Source organism: Osmia lignaria, chromosome 5 (assembly GCF_051020975.1).
Source record: "Osmia lignaria lignaria isolate PbOS001 chromosome 5, iyOsmLign1, whole genome shotgun sequence".
In the NCBI taxonomy this organism is placed as follows: domain Eukaryota; kingdom Metazoa; phylum Arthropoda; class Insecta; order Hymenoptera; family Megachilidae; genus Osmia; species Osmia lignaria.
The window spans coordinates 8890471-8914877 of record NC_135036.1 but is presented as its reverse complement, the minus strand read 5'-3'; the positions used below and the strand labels follow the sequence as shown (position 1 = coordinate 8914877).

General features: G+C 41.3%; 3 protein-coding genes across 6 annotated transcripts in view; 1 reads left to right on the top strand and 2 right to left on the bottom strand.

The window, feature by feature from the left end:
* Nucleotides 1–39: 39 nt before the first annotated feature.
* LOC117604767 (splicing factor YJU2) lies at nt 40–1418 on the bottom strand. Its single transcript, XM_034325204.2, has 3 exons — nt 1281–1418; nt 420–1151; nt 40–348 (listed from the first exon to the last, which is right to left on the bottom strand). Exons 1-3 carry the CDS (start codon nt 1302–1304, stop codon nt 40–42), a joined length of 1065 nt encoding a protein of 354 aa, XP_034181095.2. The 5' UTR covers nt 1305–1418.
* Nucleotides 1419–2048: 630 nt separating this feature from the next.
* LOC117604763 (coiled-coil domain-containing protein 86) lies at nt 2049–3034 on the top strand. Its single transcript, XM_034325197.2, has 3 exons — nt 2049–2245; nt 2317–2521; nt 2589–3034. Exons 1-3 carry the CDS (start codon nt 2049–2051, stop codon nt 2667–2669), a joined length of 483 nt encoding a protein of 160 aa, XP_034181088.2. The 3' UTR covers nt 2670–3034.
* Nucleotides 2736–24407, bottom strand: part of LOC117604762 (Fanconi anemia group J protein homolog) — a 72596-nt gene continuing 50924 nt past the window's right edge. For all 4 annotated transcript variants that reach the window (XM_034325194.2, XM_034325195.2, XM_034325191.2 and 1 more), the window contains 12 exons: nt 13571–13609; nt 5761–5872; nt 5578–5679; nt 5415–5508; nt 5116–5340; nt 4810–5043; nt 4305–4616; nt 3925–4239; nt 3311–3643; nt 3059–3255; nt 2939–2990; nt 2736–2874 (listed from right to left, as the gene is read on the bottom strand). In XM_034325194.2, coding sequence (XP_034181085.2) covers nt 2794–2874; nt 2939–2990; nt 3059–3255; nt 3311–3643; nt 3925–4239; nt 4305–4616; nt 4810–5043; nt 5116–5340; nt 5415–5508; nt 5578–5679; nt 5761–5872; nt 13571–13609 — 2096 coding nt within the window. In that variant the 3' untranslated portion in view covers nt 2736–2793. The remainder of the gene's footprint in view (nt 2875–2938; nt 2991–3058; nt 3256–3310; nt 3644–3924; nt 4240–4304; nt 4617–4809; nt 5044–5115; nt 5341–5414; nt 5509–5577; nt 5680–5760; nt 5873–13570; nt 13610–24407) is intronic.

The window sequence follows — 24407 nt, the reverse complement described above, 5'->3', positions numbered from 1 at the left end:
AATTCGATGAACTTAAATTATATTTACAATACTGAACAATTAATCGCTATCGTTATCACTGCTTCCGGAGTATGCCCCTAATAAGGAAAGTCCATTATGAGCATTGTTTGATGCGTTATTTGTATTCTCCGATGTATTCACTTCTGCGACTTTATCATTTCCTTTGAGTGAAGATTCTGTTTCATCTTTTGTCACAGTTTTAGTTTCTTGTTTTTCAGTGCTTGTTTTAATACCTATATTCGTTTTTCTTTTAACTATACCTAACAAATTTTTTCTATTCGACGATGTACCCACACTTTCGGACCATAATGAATCGTTAGATGATTTTACGCTTTGAATGTTGGTCACCTTGAGAAACAAAAAATGGTTTTTAATAAACTTTTCAATAGATCTATTGGTAAATGCAAACTAAAAATTACCTTTTCTTTTTCTACCGTTATCTTCTCCGTTGTTGATACTACATTATTACTTTCTTTCATATCTGTGCTTGTTTTAATTATTTTCTTCGGTGGTTCATGTGGTTCTCGTTCATCTAATTCCACGATTTCTTCCTCTACAATAGTTTTTTTACCAAATATCGATTTAATACATTCCTCATCGTATTCTTCTTGTTCCTTCTCTGTCCTTTGTTTAGCTGCCTCTGTATCAAACTGTTCTAACATTTGATCATAGTCAATAGCTTGCTGTCTACGGTTTAAATCTTTCAATTCCTCCAAAGATTCTAATAATTCTAATTCTTGCTTTGACTGTAATGTTCTTTTTTCTAATAGTTTCATTGGATTAGTAGCTTCCTCTTCTTTTTCTTCATCTTCCTCTCTCTGCGCTTGTTCTTCAGCCAATTTTAAGGCCATAAAATTCCTAGTAGCACCTGCTTCAATCTCATAATCTGTATTCTTAGGATCGGTTTTGAAACTTATTTCTTGGAGGCATCGAGTACATTTGATATAAAACCTGTAAATTCGTATTCCTAAATAGTCGTCACCTTCAACATCCTCTTTACGAGCATTAAATTTCTTTCCTTTATAAATGTACTCTCCACAAGTTTTACATCTCATGTTGAAAGGAGCCATCAAACGTACCGTGTATTGCCTGTTACGGGCCAATTTCATACGAGGAATTTTCGACGGATCGAAATCCGGTGGATAATATTTCTAAAATATAAAATTTACAATTAATATACTGAACTGACATAAATTTAATACACATAACCAATATAAACAATAACATAAGGCATCTTTATATTCAGTTTAATACAATCAATTACATAAAATTTTACTTACATTTAAAACTTTTCGCTCCGACATGTTGCTGGTTTAATATAATAAAATTATCCTTCAAAAATATGTATTATGTCAGATACATATATTAATAGGAACAGTAAAAGAAATTTAGGTTATGCTTGTTGATGAGTGGCGGAACAGAAGTATGGCGCAGGTGCATAGTGTTACCCTGGCCAATAATAAAATGCGCCATCTATTAATAAAGGGCTGAAACTGCTCGACAAGTTACCGACTTACCTTTGATGTCGATAATTTATCGAGTAGCTCGCGCCATCTATTAGAAATCAGCGGAAACTAGTCGACAACTTACCGACTTACCTTCAATGTCGATAAGTTGTCGAGTAGTTTCCGCCACTCTTTAATAGATGGCGCCACTAAGTTACCTCAAAGTCGGTAAATTATTGAGTAGTTTCAGCAGCTTTCGAATAGATGGCGCAGGGGTCAATTTTTAAAATCAACTTACCGACTATTTAAAAAATATTTAATTTTGCAATTTGTATGCATCGGAACTATTGACAGATGAAGGTTTTAAAAAGAAATTTTTAAGGAGGTCATGCTTGTACATATGTAATGAGTTTACTTAGGATAATTAACGTTTTAAATTTATTTCGGCTAAAAGTTTCCTGCATTTGTCGTCAGATATCTCTAAAGTACATCAATATCATTTTCAATATGGCTTCAGTATCCACGTGAATTCCTAACTCAAGTTAATTGTTTACATGCAAAAATTAGTGATTATTTATTAGTATTATCGTTAAGGTACACATTATGGGTGAACAGAGGGAAGTAGACGAAAAAGTAAGGAGGGTAGAAGACATACTCAAGAACGTATCTCCAGTTACTGATACAAGTATTCCACGTTTAGAATCCAAGAAGGTTAAGACTAAAAAAGAAAAATCATTAGAACAACTAATTCCAAAGGGAAAACCAAAATCTGGTAGAATATGGAAGGAACAGAAAACACGGTTCGTAATAAAAACTTGCAAAATGTATTGAGATTCATCTGTAATTTATGATTTTCCTATTTTGTAAACAGATTCTCGTCTATTGTTAAAACACGTGGCATGCGTTCATCGTTTGAGAAGAAGCAAAAATTGAGAGAAGACCTGAAACGTGTTAAAGAAATGTCAAGGGAAATCAAAGCAAAGAAACAAGCAGAAAAGGAAGCTAAGAAAGAAAGGAGAAGACAAAATTTGAAGCGCGCTGAGGAGAATCGCAAGAAGGGCGAAATTGTTCAAGTTGTAAGTAATATGTTACATAAAGTTTTAACGAAATAGAATTATGAATAATTATAACGTTTTTTTATAGATTACAAATACTGCAAAATTGAAAAAAATAAAGAGGAAACAGCTTAGAACGATAGAGAAGAGAGATACACTTAAAATTTAAAATAGATATCTGTACATTTATACTGATTTTTACTGAATAAGAAACTATTTATAAAATTCTTTTATAGTAAATGATTGCAGCATAATTTAAAAATTATTAATTAAATTAAACTACTGTGGTTTGGCTAGCTTTTCCGTTCGTTCTTCTTCCGTTGTGCCACGAAATCACGAAGTTCTTCCTTAAGATTACAGTTACTTGGAACCATCTAGAAATAAATCGTTTCATATACTGTTCTAATTTTAAGTAAATATCCGATGTACAAAAATTACCATTGTTTTAACCCATTTTGGAAGATTATCTTTATATGATTTCATCAGAAACCTGTAATGGAAGATCAATAAAATGAGACAAAATGTTAAAGCTTACTTGTTTTACTAATTTATACGAACCTTTCGTCCACTAATATCACTGCTCCCCAATCATTAACGTGTCTCAGACAACGTCCTAAGGCTTGATTTAAAGCTCTGAATGCTTGTATAGAATACCACTGATAACCGGATAACAAACCTTTCGAGGTATTAGCGTCATTATACTTATACTTCATATCGACGATAGGATCATTTCGAACCGTGTACGGTATTCCTATCTACAAAACAATATTACTATAATATTTAAATATTTCACTCCTTCTAAAACCTTACCGATAAAACGCAACGAGATTCGTTGTCCTTAAAATCAATTCCCTCTGCCACTTTGCCTCGAAAAACAGCTAAAAGCAAGGCGCCGCTGATGCCCCCTGATGGACCAGCGGATGTATCTTCTATTACCTGCCGATAGTCCCTCATGATATCCCCGAGATCACCCCCATAACGTGGTTCTACGAACACCTCTTTAATCCTGCCGATCTGATTCCAAACCGAGGTGTGTTTCCACCTCTGCATATGTATATTTAGGACGTTGTACGAAGAAAAGAAACAAAGAATACCGTGAGGTACAGCTTCACAGATCTGCAGCAGCAATGAGCCTAATTCATCCTGAAGATAGAAATGAAATTTTATTCAATTATCCAGAAAAACATATTTAACATAGGAAAGGCGGTGTTTCGTCTCGGAATCGTCTGCCAGACTCGTTAGACGCTGACGGCAGATGATCCGTGCCCCAGACGCCTATAACCCCCCTTTTTTAGAACTCATGCCAGGGGACTGCCAGCGAGAACAGACAAATCCCGTCGCCACCTGGCGGTCGCCGACCGGAGCTAAGGGCGCCTGGGAAGACTCACCGCCACCCTTTCCACTAAACGCCTACTCAATCTTACCTGAAAGCTCCAAGTATTAACGTTTTGATAGTTTGCTTTGAGTACAATTCCATTGGGCCCTCGTGACAGACAGGTGGCGTATATTTGATCCTTTGAAATCACGTGACCCGCGTTAAGCACGTGCGGGAATTTTGTGCCCAATTCGCTTTGGAAAGAATCGATCGGTGCGAGGGTACCTGATACAAGAATTATAGCGCGAGCCATCTCGGACAACGGCGCGAATATCACACCTGGATTCATACAGATCAGTTTCAACGTTCGCGCGGTGTGTTCCTGTTTATTGGATGGTAGCCACGAATTCTCGTTCGCCTGAAACTACATCCATAACATTAGAACAATTCTGGAGTATTGAAATACGCAGAGGTGATTTCCATACTAACAGATGTATAATCTTTTACGATGTTCTCCATTATGCAAGCTCTGTAATCATCCGTGTACTTCGGTGAAGTGATCGTCCGCATGGAGAACACGAGGTGTTCTAGTATCAACTTCGTATTCGAAGAAATGACGGGTTTCAGAGATGTTTTCGTCATCCGTACCTCCTCCTTCATGTTGTTCAGATCGGTAATTGCTGCTGTGCTGGCTTCGAAAAATGAATGATACGCCTCTTCCCCAAGTCCATACATGTCAAATAATTCTAATAATTCTTTGCCGGTCCAGTATGGACTGGATTTAGTCTCACTGGTTTTACCCTGATAATGAAGAGAAGTTTTAATGATGGCTCCATGTACAGTATAAATTGGATAAGCACCCGGTAACCATCCCCATCACTTGGGGGATCCTCCATGAGGAACAGTGAAGCTGGGCCAACGAATAAATATCGGGTGCTTATCCAACTTATACTGTAATATCATTGTTAAGATATAAATTATATAAATAACCTACGACTAAGTTAAGAGTGATGCTCTTCATAAATGTCACTAATTTGGTAATATACTGTTTCAATCTATTATAGACTGAAAAGTCCATTTCTCGTTGTTTCGAAAGTGCTTCGCATTCTAATGCGGCGGCCATCATGTGATCATCGCGAAAATCCACACTGGCTACTTCCCTACATATGTCCTCCATGTTGTGAGCTTCGTCGAGGATGATCACTTCGTTCTGTAGGTCTAATTGCATCTATAAAAAAATTTAAAGTATCCTCACGATTTCATAATAATAAGAGATAATCATTTTAAGAAGATGACTTACGCTTTCGCGGATATCGGGATCGATTATATAATTGTAGGGGCAGAAGATAATATCTGCGTGCTTCATTAAATCTCTGGCGGTAAAATAAGGACAAACTTCTCTTTCTTTACCTATCTCCACTAATTCTTCGATATCCCATACAGGGCCTAAACCGCAAGCACTCAACTCGTTGAAGTTCGAAAGCTCATCCTTCTTTTTCTCCGTATAAAATGGACACCCTTTGTGCTAAATAAAAGTTTTCCTTGTCAGTCTCTTAGCTGAATACAATTAACAAATTCTGTCCGATTAATGAAAGAAACCTTGACAGGATCTAGTAGGTCCTTGCAGAGTTCCGTTTTATTTCTCGTCGAATCCTGGATACAAGTATGTTCCCGACTGCTGAGAATTGTCATTCTAGAAGCAATTATTAAATGATTCCTTGATCTTCGTGTATATTTAACGGATGGTTGAAAAATTTCTTACTTTTTGTGTCGATAACTTGTTGTTCGCAGTTCCCTTATAACTTGCTCGATTTGCTTATGGGTTCGAGTGCCATAATATATTTTAGGAATTTTCGAATATTTTCTAAAAATTGTATTGATTTCTTTTATTAAATAAGAAACAAAAAAATTATTTTAATATCTAAGTAACAGAATGAAGTCTCACTTTATCGCGTCATAACATAAGTCTTCCAAATCCATCTCATCCATACAACTTGTACTCCCGCCCATTTCATGCAAATCATTACATCCTTCATTATATAGTGATTTAGCATCACCTGTAATGAAAATTTTCATTTTTAAACGAATTCAGAATTTCTATATTTTGAAAGACCGCCAAGGGGAAAAAACATGTGGCACCATCTAGTATCGAGTGTTAAAAATGAGGTCGATAGGTAGTGTAAAAAACACGTCCATTTATAGTTCTCTTCATTAACATGAGACGGCGCTAAAAAGGACCACCTTCAAAATCGAAAAAGAATCAACCCCCAAGGGTGTCAATAATCAATCATTATTCAATAATTAAGGTCATAGTTATAATCGCTATTAAAAACCGCAAACGTAATTCAAATCAAGAATTTTTCTCGGTCAACATCTGCTCTATGTAACATCCCCTTTTGTAATTTAAAAATTACTCACAAAATCGTTTTTTAATCCACTTTTCGCTATCAGAAACCCTACAGTTAGTTTCTTCTTAACCCCAGCCTATAAACCCCTGTCTCGCGTATAAAAAGGATGAAATAAAATAAAAGATAGGTCAAATAAGAAATGGAAAAAAAAGGGATAGTATTAGATCGTAGGAAAAAAAAAGAAGGATCAGAAGGAGAGAAGGAAGGGTGGCGTGTATTTCGCATGATCCTCGACGCGAGCGATTTCTAAGGGGTCCGCTCGAGACCGACTGAAAAGGATTACGCTTATTTAGGGAGTTCTTCGCCGTTGAAAGGATCTGCCCAGGGGAAAAGAGACGGAGAATGTACCCTTACCTACCCTCTGTCCCTCCTGGACGGGCTATTAATGCCGTGAAACTCGGAGCGAGGACGAGCGAGAGGAATGTCAAAACACCGGGATCGGGATCGGTGGCAGGTGAAAGGGCAGAGAGAATCCATTGAGCGGGATCAATAGGGGTGGGTTTTATCCACCCTCTGGCCGGATGTCGACAAAAGCGAGCCAGCTACTCGAAGGAAGGCAGATGAGAGGGGTGAAGGAGTCATAGAAGGAGAAGGGCCGGGGGAAGGGATGGAAGGCCGGTTTAATCCTTTCGTGCGATTTACCAAGTCAGAAAAATAGAAATGATGGTAAATGACGATGAAAGAAGATGGCATGAAATGGATGTTTATTCGTAAGCGGATTTCGACGATCGAGCCGATTCCGCGCGGAAACAACCCTCGAGGAGGAGAAAAAAAGACGCTACTCGAAGAAGAAGATGATGCTACCGATGAATTCGTTCGTGAATCGTACAACAGAGGTGAATAATGTCTCTCCCGATGCCTTTATGCAGCCTTTTTTTCCCTTTCTATTCAACGTTATAAGATTCTTTCTTTTTTTTCTTCATTTCTATGTCGGATTCAGAGTTGGATGAATTTCTTAACCCTTTCATATCGCGCTATTTGTTGTCGCGTGATAAATAAGAAGAACGATTACCTCGGGATAATTAAACAGGAAATTATTTATTGAATTTTATTCCGAAAGACGATCGACCGAACAGAGGTGACCAACTTTCCGTTCTCCGTACATCAGACACGAGGGATGATGGCGAGGTTGAACCTGAAGGGTGGTGTTGATCGTCGATAGAGGAGGCACGGTCGCGGCTGGTTGATTGTCGAAAGGGGGTGAGAAGAGAGAGGCTAAGACAGGAAAAGCGGGACGGGGCCAATCAGAACGGGGACTTTGAGGGTGTCGTTGCCAGGCAACGAAACACACCCCAACACCCGAGGGGAGAAAACCCCAAGGGGGTATCATCCAACGATACAGTCGACGCCGAAAGTTATCGCACCCTCGAGAGACGCCCCCTTTAACGTCGCCATCGAATTACCGACTAGGTTCTACGGACACTTGCGGGTTCTTGGTTCCTCAGGGATGAACGGATAACAATGGAAACCACAAACGAAGAATATACACAACTTCATTTTCCTTTTAACTATGTCGCTCGTTGATTAATTAATTTTCAATTTGTGTATGTATCAAATTATTCATCAAAATCATTCAATTAAACCAAACAAGAAAATCGAGAATGGAAATAAATTTGAAGAATATTAACAACGTGAAATCGAGGTCAAGACACGTTTATCAAGAATCTTCGAATGAATCGGCCACTGTGGCTGCTTTCTTATCAGCAAACAATTCTGCTGGAAGAAGGAAAAACAGGAAATCGAGCAGAACAATACGTTATCGTGTCTGGCGGCGTATTTCGTTTCCATTCATCCTGGAGAGCATGAATGAATCGTTTCACGTCGATCACTCTTTCCGTATCACCCGATTCACCCTTTCACCCCCACCGCTACGAATCGCGAATAAATAAACAGTTGATTCGCGAGTATAAAGCGAACGATTCTTGGATTCTTTTCATTCAGAGAAAAATACGATCTTAATTGCTGGCTAATTAATAAAGGTCGTCTTAGTTTCGCGATTATTCGAAGAGAGTAGGATGAAATACCAAACGGGGTGTTTCAAAACGATGGTTAATTAATAGAAATTCTAATTTACAATCGACGAGAAATGACACGTTATATCTCATACTCGATGATAATTACAATTAGCGCGAAGTTGTACGAGCAGCATCAAAGTAACGTCACTTCGGTCTTCCTTTTGTCCTAGCGTTAGAAGGCTGAAAGTTGCTTCGAGAATTAGAGATTATTAACAAGGGAGGGTCTGGGGTATTGATACGGCTTTTGTCTCCGGCGACCACAAAGTTTCGCGAAGCACCGCAATCAAACCAATTAGCGACGATTTGCTAAATCAAGCCGCAGCCACGAATTAATTGGTCCTCGACTTTCTTTCCCCCGTTTCTCCGCTGTCGTCGACAACAAATACTCTAAGTCCTTTCGATGAGCACCGAGGAGAAGTAGGAGGAGGAGACCCATTCTCGTCTGTTCGCCTCGATTTCCTCTTTCTCCCTCTGGTTCATCGACGAGTCGCGTTAAGAACACCGGAAGACACTGCGAACCGAGATCCCAATTATTGGTCTCCGTCCAAATAATTTTCAGGAACGATTGTTTTCTTTCCCTCGTACACAGAACCCTTCGAAATATCACTAAATTAAAGAAGAAAATAATTTGTGAAATTTTCCATTTTCCATAACGATTCGTCTCGGTGATAGCACGGATTCATTAATTCATTTCATTTTCAATTTCATTCGTACCGAAACATAATCAACTCGAAAACGGCTCCGGCTTTGATATTCCTGACGCGTGTCTGCGCCAGACGAATCATTAAAAAAAAAAAAAAAGAGAGAGAGAAAGAAATCTCGCGAATTAATTAGCAGCTGTCCCCGTTCGAACGCAGCATCGCAGAAATTTCGCATTGAAATTGCCAGGTTTTCGCGATCCACCCGCTGCGCGAACGAATCGCTGCGACACAATGCCGGGGCCGGTGCTCGACATATGGACGATGCACAGTAAAGTGCAGCGAAACAATCATTTAAATTCGCGTAATCCCTTTGTTGACGATCGCGACGAGCATGATCGCAGAATTTCTAATCCTCAGCCCGGGTACAATGGCTGCGACCGATCGATTTTCATTTGTCGTTGGTCAGAACAAAGTGAAGGGACGCGAGGGGGGCTCGGATCGTATTTCGAAAATTGAAGACGACCCGTGATTCAAGGGAAAGAGAAACAATAAGAATGTCAACAACGAGGAAAGAAGAGGATTGTACAGTTCGAGAGAGTCGATAAGGCCTGATGGTTTGCTGAGAAATTGTTTGTGAAAACAATACCTTTCTATATGCTACGTGTTCTCCTAGAAATCGTCTATCTATTATTTTTTTCTTTTATCGTAGCTTCGATAATCTACACTCGACCGTTAAATTCAATTTTACGAACGAACCCTTCACGAACGTCCGCGCCGATGGCAACCCCGAGGGGTGCTTTTCCTTCCGGCCACAAAAGCAACGCAAAATCGTTACATTCCTGGACAAAAGCGGATACCATCCCCCGGCGACGTAACAGTCCACGAACGAAGAAGACCGAGGGCGAAAGAGGCGGCCAAACAAAGGGGGTTGCTTGCGATCGAGGCCCTCTCAAGGTCCAAAGAAAGATGGCAAAGAGTCGGAGAGAGGAGAACACTCGTCGCATCCAGGGTAGCATCCCCTATGTGAAACGTTATTAGCACGAGCTTGGACTCGCACATCCACCCAGTGACCTCGTCGCTGTGTTGGTTGCTCTGACTACACAGGGGTGGGTGGGTGGAGAAAGGAAGAGGAACACGCGAAGAGGGTCGAGAGAATGGAAAAAAAAAAGAAAGAGAAAAAGGTAGCAAGAAGAAGGAAGGGTGGATGGGTGGAGAGTGATACGTGGAAGAAGCTGTTGTCGAGAAAGTGGAAGGGGTTGCAGCAGTTTCTACTCGAGAGCACTATTTCTGACGACCAGAGGGAGAAATAAAAGGAGCAGAACGAGTACTGGAAGAACTGTTCTGTAAAGGGGGTGTTGGATGTGTTATTCTTAGGAAGAAAATGTCAGCGTAAGAAGAATCGAGTTAAAAATGCATCGAAGAAACGCGAAGAAGAATTTCCAAGCTGGGAAAGAAAAATATAGGAACATTTCTAATCGAGAATACTCGAGAATAAAGCAAATACAGCAGGAAAAAAGTATCCTATCCGAACGGATATCGTCTACCTCTCCGTTATCCGGAAGGTAAAGAAATAGGTCGAGAAACGGGTAAATAAATAGAAAAAAGAAAAGGATAAAAGAAACCACGGAAAAGCGTCAAATTAAAAAGCTGGAGAATTCCAGGTGGCTGATAACGGGCAAAGGAACGCGGTACCGTCGAAATACTTTCAGCCGATATTACTCTTCTTTTTCTTCCCCGGAAGGAAAACGCGAGAATTAGGGGAAGAAAGTTCGACGTCGATGTCGTAGGAAAAGCAGAGCAAAGAGAAGAAGAACTAAAAGTATACGAAAGAGAACGGAATGGATGGCATCGAGGTAAAGAGGAAGCGGAGTGCAAGGAACAAAACGCGTAGCAAGAATCCAAAGAATCGTCGTGGAGACGGAAAAATCGTGGATGAGTTAGGGAGGGATGGTCGAGGCAGTTCGAGGAGCAAAGAGACAGGTCGAGAAACGAAGAGGGAAGTGTGTACCGAGGGACAGGAACCGGTGTTTGGTCGACGGGGGTTGGGCGAGGAGGGTTTCGGTCGTCATGGCGACAAGCAACCCCCGGGACCCACGGAGCTCGTCGCCGGGGTTGGTCGAAAAGGGTGGCCCAGGGCGTCTGTCAGGTAGGTTAGGCTGGCCGTATAGCCCGAATGTCACTCGACACAAGGGGGACACAAGGATGTCCTGGACGCGAAGGGGACAGAGCGTCGGTCGAGCTACGGGAGCGAGTAAGAGGGTTGGGTGCGAAGGGGATGGCGGTGTCGGGGAGGGTGGAAATGGAGAGAGAGACTCGAGAGAGCGGAGGAGAGGGTGCAGGCAGGCCAAGATGGCCGACGACGCGACACCCACCATGTCAATAACACCCTTCTTCGACGCAAAACCGAGCCAACCTCCCTTGCTGCACCCCGTACCACCCTCGCCCCTCATTCCAGCTGCTTTCCTTCCGCGACCTTTCGTCAGCCAACCTGGTCTATACAGGGTGTCTCGCGCAATCGGGACGAACTATATCTTAAATATGGTTAACAATAAAAAAAAGTTTCATTCAGACTGAACACTGCTTGATTTCTTTTTATGGGGATGCTAAGAAAATAAGGTATACTTTTGTTCTGTTATTACTTATCAAAACATCCAAAAACATATTTTACTAGAAAAATAAAAAAAATATGAAAACTCATGATTCGTGTGTAAAGCAACACGAATACAAGAATGAAAAATTGTTTAGAGTGCAGCGAAGAGACTACCTAAACAATTGTTGCACCATAATTATCCAATGACATTTACTGATATATTAAATTAATTTTTACACTAATAGTTCAAAAGTAAAACAATTGGTATCTGAAATTATTTTTGCAATGACACATTGTATCCAAAAGTACAGAGTTCCACTAATGAGAAAAGTGCAGTTGCATTCTTTTGATGCACCGATGCACCAAAGTGCATAAGCTTCATAGTACTTAAATTCATCCTACGACATGTTAAAGACACATTTCGTTCCATTTTCATGGTTCACCCTGTATATTCAGCACGATGATGCGCTCTCTCGCCGCGATTTTCCCCGGCTTCTTGCCTCCGCTCGCGGTAATTAACGCGACGATCCCCTGCCACGAAGAAGAGAGAAAGGGGCGAAGAGAGCGAGTAAGAGTGAGAGGGGAAGAGGAAATTCAGAGGGGAAGCACTCGCGGAGGCCATTGCTGGCGAGGGCGTAATTCCGTTAAGTGTCTTCGTAAACTTCGTTAGCTGCATTTCCCGACATTACTCACCCCACTGCATTTCCACGCACCCCGTGCGGAGCCACACGGACTTGACGCTCCGCTTGCGTGCGTTCGATGCGCTCGCTGGCGCACGCTTCACACTCTTGGAGTGTGAATTTTCTTTTTTCCTACCAGGCAACAACTTGGATAGATGTTACGAAAAGTTTAGGGCGTTCGGATGATTATTTTCTGACAGTAAAGATCGAATGCACTCTGCAGTTGACATTTTTAGGTCTGACACGATTTCATGACATAAAAGTATCGCAGAAAAGCACTTGTGCCATGTCAATTAAAGCTTAAGGTTTGACGAAAATGATTACATAAAGAGTTTATAAATATTCTTAACAACAAATGGCTGATTTTTAAGTTTCTACTATTTTGTATTTCCTTTTTGCCGTGAAATCGTATCAAATTTTCGGTGTTTCGAGATCCGTAATTGAACAGTATTCAGAAACAATTATTTTATATATATCGTGTACAGAGATTGGATCGAATGATGAATTGTTTTTAACAAGTTTAAGGTTCCGTGGTATGAAACAGAACACAAAACCATTCGCATCCCCTAAATCCCCTTAGGAGGTTCGATTTGCAATTCGCGTGATAATTAATGATTATCATCTGCTATCATTAAAATGACACTACAATTGAATTCGCAACATTAATATGCGTTACATATTATCAGCGGAATTAATAACCGCGTAGCGTATTCATTACAAGTTCCCGGGGCTATTATCATCAACCGTCGCTTAACATTCTAATTTAACAATAAAATCATTCGACCCAGCCCGGTTCTGTCAAATTTTCAACAGCGTCATTATCATCGATCCGAATGAAATGACGAACCTAAAACAATAAACTAGAGAACGATGAGTATATTTTGCATTGAAATTATAATTCGTATTAAAGTTTCTCGATCATTATTAGGAACGAATATTCACGTGAAAACTATTTTCGAGAGGATAAGGGAAAATTTTTCAGAATAAGTTGAATCGGTCCCTCCTTTCGAAAGAATCGATGCGAGCTTTTCTTTCAAAACGGACACGCGTTTCTGCTTGGAAAAGCAGATGTTACAACAAAATCGACCGTCTCTATTAAATATAATAACCATCCAGGGTTTTCATGCCTGAACGACTCGTAATGTGTTACGTAATATTCGCTGTTCTACTATCGGTCCAGCACAATGGAGGCAAAAGGCTGGAAGTTCCGAACGATGCTTCGTATCCGCTCGAATCGAAGCGTTCTCGAGCGAATATTTTCGTTCTGTCTCGTGAGCGGATATAATTAACATTCGCCAACTGTATTGTTTACCATCATTTGCGTTCTTACGTCGAAACATTATGATTTATAATTAAAATTAAAATTAACGAACGATTGACGAGCGAATAATTAAAATTAACGAAAGATGATTACGACTTACCCCCGCCCATTTTTGTGCCGTTTTCCTTCTCGATTTGAGCTGAAACAGATAAAAATGAAACGCGTTAGAAAGTTATAAAAAAAATTTCTCTACATTTGCTATTTTATTCTCTTCCAATGGGCAATGTTTGAGATCGAGTAATTCAATATTTAAAATATTCATTGTTGCGGTGTCTCTATTAAGGGGACAAAAGTTAGGCAGCAACCTAATATTTTTCTCGTCAGCGGAGCCGACAGGATTATGGGCCTCTCAGGGGGCTAATAACTGGTCCCGACTGGGTCAGCACGCATCTGATACGGGAAACGAGGGCCCTTCCCTTTTATACAATGTGCGCATTAAACACTAATCGTAATGCGCGCCAGCACGATCGCTCGCGTATTGTACTTAGCGCATGGGATCATCAAAGGATGCCGACCGGTCGGGGAAAAGCTTTGCACAAAGTATGCTAGCCGACCTCGTGAGACTTCTTCTTCGTCGGCTAACACAGAAGAAGAAGAGTTTCTATCGATGCGATTTCACCCTCCCAGTTCCACCCCTTTCTTTGTAAGCTTTGTACGTTTTCAAATCGTACAGATTAATTTCCGTTTCGTTGTTCCTTGGCAAAATGAATTATTTTTTCATTTATTTATTCTCTTTGGAAATAATAATAGTGTACGCTATGAGAATGATGAATTTTGTTATTCATTTCACGTGAAATTCCAACTTTTAATTACTTTAACATGGTCATAGTATAAAAAAAATTACGCTCTGGTGGTGCTATGTAGAATTTTTTTGTGCTTCGGAAAAATTTGTGTACAAATTTTAACTTCGATATTGAATTAAATAAAGGATATTCTATTATTCGTTTTGGAAACAGATGGTTCGTTGTAGGCGAAACGAATAAAATTCGAGTATCACGCGTTAGTAGAAACTTCATTAATATTTCACTATTAAATGATGGAACAATTAAGCATCGGAGCGTATCATAAAGAAGTCATTTTACAATTCAAATTTCACTCGATTAATATGGATCATTGATAAACGTTTAACCGACCGTCGTGTTCGAGGCTTCAGTAATTTTCCCATGAATTTGTAATTGGAGTCGAGTGTCAATCAGTTTTGATAAATTTGTTGGAATTAATTGCGTGGAATTACACTCGATATTGAATCGTGTCAGCAAGAAAACACGTGTTGCTAGCGAACGTTGATTTAATTAAAAACTCGATGTTCTTTAATAAAATTTTACAAAACAGTTAAACGCATCGTACAATTAGAGGCACGATTTTTCATATTATCAATTCGGACTTCTCGCTACCTATTTAATTAAAACTGTTTTGTAACACATTTCCGAGGCCTGAATTCCAATTGAACTGACTTCACTATTCAAGGGTTGATTTAAAAAGCCCTACAAAAGAATAAAAAAAAAAAAAAAATAAAAAAAAAATAAAAAAAAAAAAAATAAAAAAACGGTGATCGATGCACTAAATCGATTTCCATAACAAAACTGATGGCAAAGAGAAAGATATCGAAGCAAATATAGAGTTCGATTAGCAGGGCTCTGTATCGGCCATTTTCCACGATCGAGCCAACCCCTGACGCCGCAGGAACGTCCCTGCAATTTCCTCCATCGTTTCGGAAGGGGTTGCGAGTCTTCTGGAAGAAGGGGTCGCCGTACAGGGCTAGTCCATGAAGCGAGGAGGGTCGGTGGCACGGAATTTCAAGCCCGTGGGGACGGCCAGCGAGATATCCGAGGATATTATCCCTCGGGAAGCCGTGTAATGAAACCGTTCCGGCACCCCCGTGCTATTATCCCCTCGGCAATATAAGCCGGGGTGAGCCGGACAAGGATATAGGTGGCTGATACGTGGCGCACAGCTGCACCCCGCCACGCCCTCTTTTATATTTCATCCCTTAGCAAAAACACTGACAGAGAGAGAGAGAGAGAGAGAGAGAGAGAGAGAGAGAGAGAGAGGAGGAAGTGGAGAAGGGTGATAAGGGGGTTCAGGTTAGGGAGAGATAAGCAGAGAAGCAAGATAAGCCGCGTCAGCGAAACGCGACGTCATCGTCATTAACGAATCTGAATAATTGTCTGAGCCCTCCGAGAATCGAGCAACCGTTCGCCATCTCGTAACCCTTTACCGCTTAAGGGTGGACTAGACGCGACAATAGGGTGAGAGGATCGAATCGAGACACTTGTTCGGTCGAGATTAATTTCTTGCTGCATCCTTTTTCTTCCAGTCTTCCCCTTTTTCGTGATTTTTAACGCAGGGGATGGTTAACTTTATTTTGAAGATATCCTTGTAACAAAATTAAGTGTAATTTTTAAGAAATTAAGTTCACAACCCTTAATCGGTTAAGGGTGTAAGATGAAGAATATCAACTCGAGACACTTGTTTCTTTGATAATTTTAGGAGATGGTTAACTGTATTTTAAGGCTACCCTTTAAACCGAGTTTCAGTTTTCGAGAAACGAAGTTATATATTCTGAGATGGATCGTTTTATTCGGTTAATTCGACAAATCGTCCACGCAACACGGTTTCATTTTCCACCAAACGCTGTCGGAGACAAACATTTAATTACCGTTAACAAAACAAACACACCGGCGACCAGGAAAATCAGCAGAGAGAAAATGTTTGCTCGGTGAATTATTTTTCGCCGCGAAAGCTTAATTTCACGAAGGTCAAGGGAGACAAAAAAGCAACGTAATTGTTAGTTCCCGTCCTTATTCCTCAGCTTCTCCCCGAAATAAACGAGGGTGAAAAAGTGGAAAATCCACCGCGTTGTAGATCTCGTTATCGTTTGTACTTTAATAAACGAACGTAACAGGAGTACGTAACAATGTACAAAATTAATTATTTCCTGCTACATTAGACGTCGACTTTAAAAATCAGCTTGAACAATTTTTTTTCTACATTTTTCTCTAAAGCCTACATGGAATTTTCCAAAAATCACGTATTCGCAAGGGAAATCGCGAGAGTTTCACGAATTGATCGGCAGTGGACGAACAAAGGGTAGGATGCGGGCGAAGTTTCGAAGCGTTGAGAGAAATAGCGGAGGAGTACGATGGAGTAAGAGAAAAATAAAACGAAGAAGGAGAAGGATATATTCCGGGCGGCACGTGCACGCGGTTAAAAAGGTTCGCCGCAGAAGAGAAGTTTCGTTTCGACGTGCCGACGCTGGTTTATAAAAGCGGAACCGGCTGTCGTGATACGGATCTGACCAATCATAAAAGCCGCATAATGGCCACTTATTCATCCATCCACGGCTGTGGAACGAACAAAGGCGGAAATTAGTCAGCTTCGGTATGCTTATTAATTGACTGACATTTCCGTCATATTATTGTACAATGAATCGAAAGCGGACCGTAGAGCCCTCGAAACCCCCGCGGCCACCCCCCTCCAAGCCGTAGCCTTGCTCGTTCCATTGCTTTTGGTCGTCCTCGTTTCACGGGGGTTGCCATCGCTCCGAGGATCGTTTCGAACGTTGTTCACCATCGATGCTGCAACGATTGATATTTCTTTTCATTTCATTGATTTGTTTATTATTTTCAATACCATCCCGAACGACACCGATGACGGTAACTGAAAACTACCCCCGATGATTCGAATTATTTTATTGGAAAAAGTCTACGTATTGTGCGATCGTTTTCGAAAGAGATAAAAGGAAGCATCGACGCTTCGCGAGTGAGTCGCGAAGAGGGATGAGAAAGAAGAAGAAGAGAATGCAGAAAAAAAAGTAGAACGAGCGCATGTCTCAAGGGTGCTTGGTGCGATTCCATCGCGAAGGACTCATCCTCGACGCAGCCTGAATACTATGGGCATTCAGAGCCCTTTTTTCCACGATAATTACACGCGAAGCCACTAATTACGGCTTTGCATGGTGCATCCACCGGTAGGAGGAAATGGAAGAAAGAAGGAGGCGGAGAAGGGTGGTGTTGAGCGAACGGGGGTGAATATCGCGTACCATCAACGGGTTCGATGGCTGGAGATCGTCGAAAGACGGAAAATGGGACGGAAATTAAAACGTTCGCTCACGGATTCCTTCGATTTTCTCGAAATGAATCGCTCTTTTCCTCTGACGATTCAATTTTTTTTTTCCTTTCATTTAGAAACAATTGAAATACAAAAATACCGCTGTAGAATCTTAATATAAAATTAAATTTTTATCAAGCTATAAGTCTCAAATATTAATTATTTCATTAAAGACCACTGTCTTTACCTAACCATCATCGGAAGAAAAGAAATACCACGATCGTGCAGCTTCGTCGATGCACGAGAATCTGAAGAAGGGGATGAAAAGAAGCATCCCCCAGCGATACGTTCATTCCGATTCCTGTAATTAGAATATTAATCGCGAGGATCCTCGATCATCAGCCTCCTTCGTCCCTTCAATTATGCATTCCCTTTCGATCACCCCTGTTTGCAACCTCGAGGGTTTGCAAGGCACAACTTCCATCTATTTTGTTTCCCTCGCGAACGCGTGCTTCCGTCGAATGATGTCGCGAAAGGGGTTGAAAACTACTGTGAAGATCAGCGACGCTTTAAACGTTTTCATTTCACGACCACCTCCTTTTCCCTCGTACGGGGTTGTGTGGCGAAAGAAAAGGGAGGAAGAGAGATGAAGAAAAAAAGATGGAAAGGAAAGAAGGGTCGCTATGGCGTCCATGGACCCGTAGCTGATTGGACGATGGCAAGGGTACGCATTTTTAGCCTCCCTTCGGATCTGCCCTCATTGTCATTTTAATTTCAATCCCCTCGGGGCCAACGCAGCTTGGAGCGAATCAGGGGCAAGAGAGGAGGGGGCGCGGAGAACCAGCAGGACGCACGCACCCTTCGCAAAGATTGCCTTGACTACTTGGTTACAACGGGAACACGTTTTCGGACCCGACTAACGGGTGTCTCGATAGAAATTTTGAAAATTTCACAAATTATATTCAACTACCCCGGGGGTAGTCTTCGAGGGGGAAGAAATTTGCGAAAAGATTGATATTTTGTTGAAATAAAGGAAAATAACGCTGAAGTTTCTTAGAATATTCGAAGTAACCTAAGTAAAATAGTAGAATACGTACTTTTCAAAAGACTTCTGTACAAAGAATCGCTCTTATACCCAAGAAGAACGAAATGAAAAAAAGAAGAAGCGAAGTTTAAGAGTGCACCCTGTTCGCTAGTGGAGATAGTATCGAGAGACATCAGTCGGGGACCCAGTTCCCGGGGTGACTCGAGGGGGGGCGAGAAAAAAAAGTCTGTCCAGAGGCTGTGGTCGCGTCGTTCTTGGCCGAAATTAAACGAGCCGCGGTTCATCCCTCAGCCGGAGCAGCTTTTATTCGATTCGCGATGCGACAGCCGAGATAGCCGACACACCGTGGCGTTCATCCGGTCTCTCTCATCCCCTGACTTGCCTCTGAAAGCTTTTCCACCGACAAGAGGCCTGGAGAAAGACACAAGGGGGAGGAGATGCAGGAAGGAGAGACAGAGACGTGGCTGGAACACGGGGATACAAGAAAGAGACGGGGTAAAGAAACGAAAGAAACGATAGGGGATAGATGGAGAAAGATAGAACGAGCAGAGGGTGAAAGAAGGAGGATAGCTGATGTTCCATCATGGGGAATGAAAATCAGAGACCCCCTGGGGGCTCGGAATTAAAATGGCTGTCACACGCAACCGGGGGTTGTGCTCTTCCTGCGGAAAACCTCGCCGAGAGGAGACGGCATGAAAAGAACCCCTTCTTTCCCTCCGTTCCTACCCTCTTCCGTACTTCTGCCACATTTTTTTCTCCTCATTACCTTATCTGCATCCCTATTTCTTTTTCTTTTTTACCCCTCTTTCTAGTATTTATTTTCCGCGTTGTCTTCGTTTCTTCTTTTTCCATTTTTATGCTTCGAGAAAGGGGTGGAAATATTGGAAGCTGTTTTTCGGTGGTTTTTGAAATAAATATTTAGGGTGGATATAATGATAGAAACGCAATCGCTGATGGGAATTATTGTCATACTTTTTAATTATTTTGAGGGTGAATTATCGAGTAGTTGTGTTTATGGAATGGGATCGAGTAAGGGTGGAAGTGAAATCAAAATAAATGTGCCTGGAATAAAAGAAAGTGGGTTAACGTAGACTAGCCCTTATGCCAGCGTTTCTTCAGCTGTTTATTTCCAAGCAAAATAAAAAAATATCAAATAGAATCATCGATGACCGAGTTAAGACTCGAATGAAAGCCGAATGATAGAATCGCGAGCTTTTAAACGAGGAAACGAGAACAGCAAAGCACCGGATCGACTCTGCTTCGCTCATACAGTATTTCATGAAACCAAACCAAGCACAGCCACGTTACAGTTAATTGGAAATCAACCGTGATCGTGTTTACCTTGCTTAAAATGGTATCAAAGGGGAGGAAAGCATCGATTACAACCAGACTGAAATCATTTCGATCGATGATTACTAACGTTACAAGCAGTAATTAGAAAAATTTAAGCAAAAGTATTTCGAACGAAAAAATACGAAAATATAACTCAAAAAATATTTAATACTAACAGAATTTCAATCAATCCCCAAGCCGTGAAAATAATCCACACTAAATAAAGTACATTAATTAATATCTTTCAGAACCATCCCCGTCAAACCGAAAATAAAAACAAAGAACAAAACCTACGAAAAATAGAGTATCTAAAAAAAAAAAATGGAGAGGAAAAAAAGAATCAACTCGTTCTACCCCGGAACATCGCGGCTTTTCTTCGCCGCGAGGCTAGACGAGGGGTTAATTTCCGTTCCCTCCGTCAGAGTTGGCCAACGCACGCGAAAATTGCGCCTTTTTTTCGCGAGGCTGCCTTTTTCCCGGGCGTATCTGGCGCGCGATATCTCGCTACGCGCCGTCTTTTCTTCTCATTACCCGTTCTACCACCCTCGTTCATCCCACCCCTGTCAGGCCACCCTCTCGTCGTTGGTTGAGCGTCGCCCGTGTAGCGTCGTCATCCACCCCTGGCTTCACTGACTCATCGGGGGCGTCTAATAATGTCGCCAGCCAGGCGTTCCGCGTTCCAGCCCCGTTTCAACCACCCTCCTCTCTCCTGCTCACGGACAACGCAGGGGTGCGCGGGAGGGTGAGGTTGAGCGGGGGTAAGAGGTTGGCGAACGACGACGACGAGCAGATAAAGCCAAGGAAGACGGACGAAGAGGAAAACAGACGGTGGTGCGAGGAGACAGTGGCGGGGCAGAGAGACAGGTGAAAATGTGAACAGAGGAAAAATACGAGGGGTTGAGGGTGAAAGGGCGACCGAGAGACAGAAAAGGATGAAATACAAAAGAGGAAGAGACCGCGCACCATCTCTGTTCGCCGACAAAATGAGCCTCGCCAGCCACCGTACTACCCCCAGCAGCCATGCAACCCCTTCGAAACCCACCCTTGCAACCCCTGACGATGCAGCCGCGGGAAAAGCAGCGAGAAAACGATTCGCGCCACCGGCTCGGATCTCTTTCTCTGTCTGCTGGCTAACTTTTCCATCGGCCTGCTAACTTGTCCCGCGATTGTTTCATCCCTTCCTTCCCGGCTACCTATCCTCATCACCCCCTTATCCACCCCCTTCGAGTTTCACTCCCTTTGTTCACGGATTTTACTCGCGTTCCTCCTACGCGGTTGTTCCCTCGGATTTTCGGTCACTGTCTTTTAGGAATTGACGTATATTTGTTAGTAATGTTAGAATCAAATTATTATTTGAACTTTTAGATATTTCAACGTTTGCGAATTGCAGGATTTTTCAAATTTCTGCAAGCTATAAAATTCCCTCAGGATAAATAATATATAAGAGAGAATTTAACAAATTGCGGGGTATTTAAAGGGATTAAAAGGGTCTGAACATGTTTAATATTTTAATAGGCAAAGGAAAGCGACACCGCGTAAATCGAGTCTCGCAATATACGTAAAGCCAGGATGCTGATATTGACAGGAACCGGCGGACTGGTTTCCCTATCGCGGGGGTTTGCTTTGCCCTTATACTGCCGGTGACACGTTGCGCAGATAGGTGTGGTGCACGGGTCTGTGTGTAACCACCCCCACCTGTCAACCCCGTGGTCCGTGCGCGAACGCGTATACGTGAAGCGGACCGTTGGATCCGCGACAAGCGGCAATAATTAAGCAGAAACTAAATAAAGGATCCTCTCGTCCTGCAATTTGTCGAGTGTTGCCGAGTTCTCGCCGTTCGAATTTCCGCAAAATTTTGTGACAGAGAACTGTACAATTTTGAAATTCGACGCCTAGAAATGTCTACATTCGCGAATTGCTAAATTTAGAAATTGGAAATTTAGCCGTAGAAAATTATAAAATTTAGAAATTTTGCGAAAGCAAGAAGCAAAAAATGGAGGTGCGAAGCTTAGAGACTTCTGCGTTCGTGAATTTATGAATCCACACCCAATCTACGAATTTATCAACTAAAATTTTCAGAGAAATTTCCAAAGCAAACGAACTCGTCGAACTTGCAAATTTGCGAACTGCAACGCAATCCAGAAAATTCGCGCGCCGCGCGTTACTTTCGTTTTCCAGCAATTACAAATATTGCGCGCGCTGGATTAATTTCATTTCCCTTCACCTAATGTTGTCAATAATAATTAACTGACGGTTCAACCTTCTCCTGATCCCGACGGAAAATCAAATTATTTGCATTTTACACTTCGTTAAACGAATTGAAATATTAGTAACCTCAGGCTTTTAACGAACGCCCAGTTCGTTTATTTACGTTTTAATTATTCTCGCGTTCCCTTCGTTGCTCCGGATAAATACTCTTAAAACTTCCGACCGCACGAAACAACTCTATTGTTTTATTTTTGTATCTTATTACGCTCGTTACCATAATATGAACTGGACAACAACAAAAAAATTATTAAATTCAGCATGGTTGTATGAAAATTGCAATTTAAAACCGTGCTTAGCAAGTAAAATTATCAAGGAAAATTAAGCTTTCGTTCTTCGATGAAATTTTCGGAATTAACACTAGATGATTAAATAAATTTTCATTCTTTCATTTTTCGCTTCCAATCTTTCCTCAATGGAACAATTTTATTTTTCATAATGCGATAAATTTTCTTTTATCTTTATCAATTTTTTCCGATTCTTCTTTTCAATTCGAATCCACGCTGCATTGTTTTACGACAAATTCTCGATGTTTTAATAAAATTTCATTTATTCATTCGAGCTTCTTTCATTCCGATTTTCTCTACCCTTTCTCTACAAAATTATCGAACAAAAATTACCAGATTCGTCTGAGAATCTCCTTACCTTTTTGTTTCCCGATTTTCGCTTTTCGTGCATTAAATCTGCCAGCTGAAAAATCACTCGTAAGCTGTCCATTATACTATGTATTTCATCGCGGTACGCGAACGTTTCGCAAAAATCGACGTCAATCCTTCGCGTTAAATAAAACCGGAAACACGGTGGGTATGCTCGCGACGTAGAAGATTAATTTAACCGAGCGTTGATCGTTTAAATCGCAATTATCCCCACGTTTCTCCGCGAGTTTCGTGCACCGTGCGTTGCAAAGAACCACCTTCGCGGTATTACTTTCTCCCTTTCTTTCTTTCCTTTTCTTTTTTTCGTAATTCAATCCACTGCGTTCCCTTTTTTTTTCGAGATGAATTTTACCCTCTAAACGAAGCCAACTCCCCTCGAAATTATTTCCCTGGGAATTATGTTCAAACCAACTGGAGAAAAAGGAATTCAATTTAAAATTTAATCTACATGTATTTCATAAGCGAACAATTGTTCAGTACATTTGTAAAATCGGAAATTTTGTTTCTGTTCTGGAAACAGTAAATCCTTAAAAAAAAAAAGATGAAATAGTTACATTATTAAAGCGAGTATTCTCTATTACAGAGGAAAGAAGAGCGTCGATGAAAATGCCCGAAAATAAATAACAACTCGAGGGGTGGGACAGGTTGAAACCGCGCCTCCACCCCCGAAAGCAGGGTGGTGGCGAGCGACTGTATTTTGACTTGTACATCGTTCGTTCTCACCCCGCGGAATATAATCTCGCCGATCGCGTACAGCCATCAAGTAGCAATATCCTGGAGTAGACACGTGCAACGGCGGACAAAGCGCTTCGATTTCGATGATAGCGATCAAAGTAACTTTGTTCGCGGTTCGCCGAAGCCTGTATTCTATTCGCCAGCAAAATTGTTTCTCGCTCGTATCATCTATCCTCCTCGAAACGTCACCAGAAATATGTTCTTTCATATTTTGAAAAAAAAAAGTTTCATAAAATAAAGAGAACGAAGAAATTGGGGGATGAATTTTGGGGACGATGGTTTTCTTTGAAGATGTATGATTTAAAATTATAATATTTTATTTAAAAAGAAAGATGTTCGTTTCCTAATTGACTGAGTAGGGTAGCAAACTCCATTAAGGGTAGTTTTCATTAGAATAAGAAAGTTTTGGAAGCGAGTGGTTCGAATACTTATGAACGATAGTGTACGCGTTAGGATGCCAACGAAAGGAAGAAATTGCCAAAAAGAGGTTGGAATATGGGGTGAGACGAGAGTCAGCAAGGTAGGAGGGAATTTCATATAAATCGAGTTGGCCTTCCCGTGGAGGGTGTCGGTGTGTCTGTCCACCATATTGATCGCGGAGGCACCCTGGCTGCCTATACACCCACCTGTACACCCACACGTTCACCTCGACACCCTCGCCACTACACCTACACTAATCGATGGAGGAAGCAAGAGGGAGTACCCTCTCTGGTGGTGCACATAACGTATAATACATGTACACGTGCATGTACATCCCTGTCCATAAGTCATGGGACACTTATTAGTGAACTTTCCAAATATTTCATATCATTTAGACTGTTATTTAACTTCTGGAATAAATTGATATTCTAAAA

Bases quoted from the DNA above. Each gene is read 5' to 3' on its own strand.
- LOC117604767 (XM_034325204.2), bottom strand. From the start codon at position 1,304: ATGTCGGAGCGAAAAGTTTTAAAT. The intron at 1,152-1,280 runs GTAAGTAAAATT...TTTATATTTTAG, and splicing joins CGGAGCGAAAAGTTTTAAAT to AAATATTATCCACCGGATTT. The intron at 349-419 runs GTAATTTTTAGT...TTGTTTCTCAAG, and splicing joins TAACGGTAGAAAAAGAAAAG to GTGACCAACATTCAAAGCGT.
- LOC117604763 (XM_034325197.2), top strand. From the start codon at position 2,049: ATGGGTGAACAGAGGGAAGTAGACGAAAAAGTAAGGAGGGTAGAAGAC. The intron at 2,246-2,316 runs GTTCGTAATAAA...TTTTGTAAACAG, and splicing joins TGGAAGGAACAGAAAACACG to ATTCTCGTCTATTGTTAAAA. The intron at 2,522-2,588 runs GTAAGTAATATG...GTTTTTTTATAG, and splicing joins AGGGCGAAATTGTTCAAGTT to ATTACAAATACTGCAAAATT.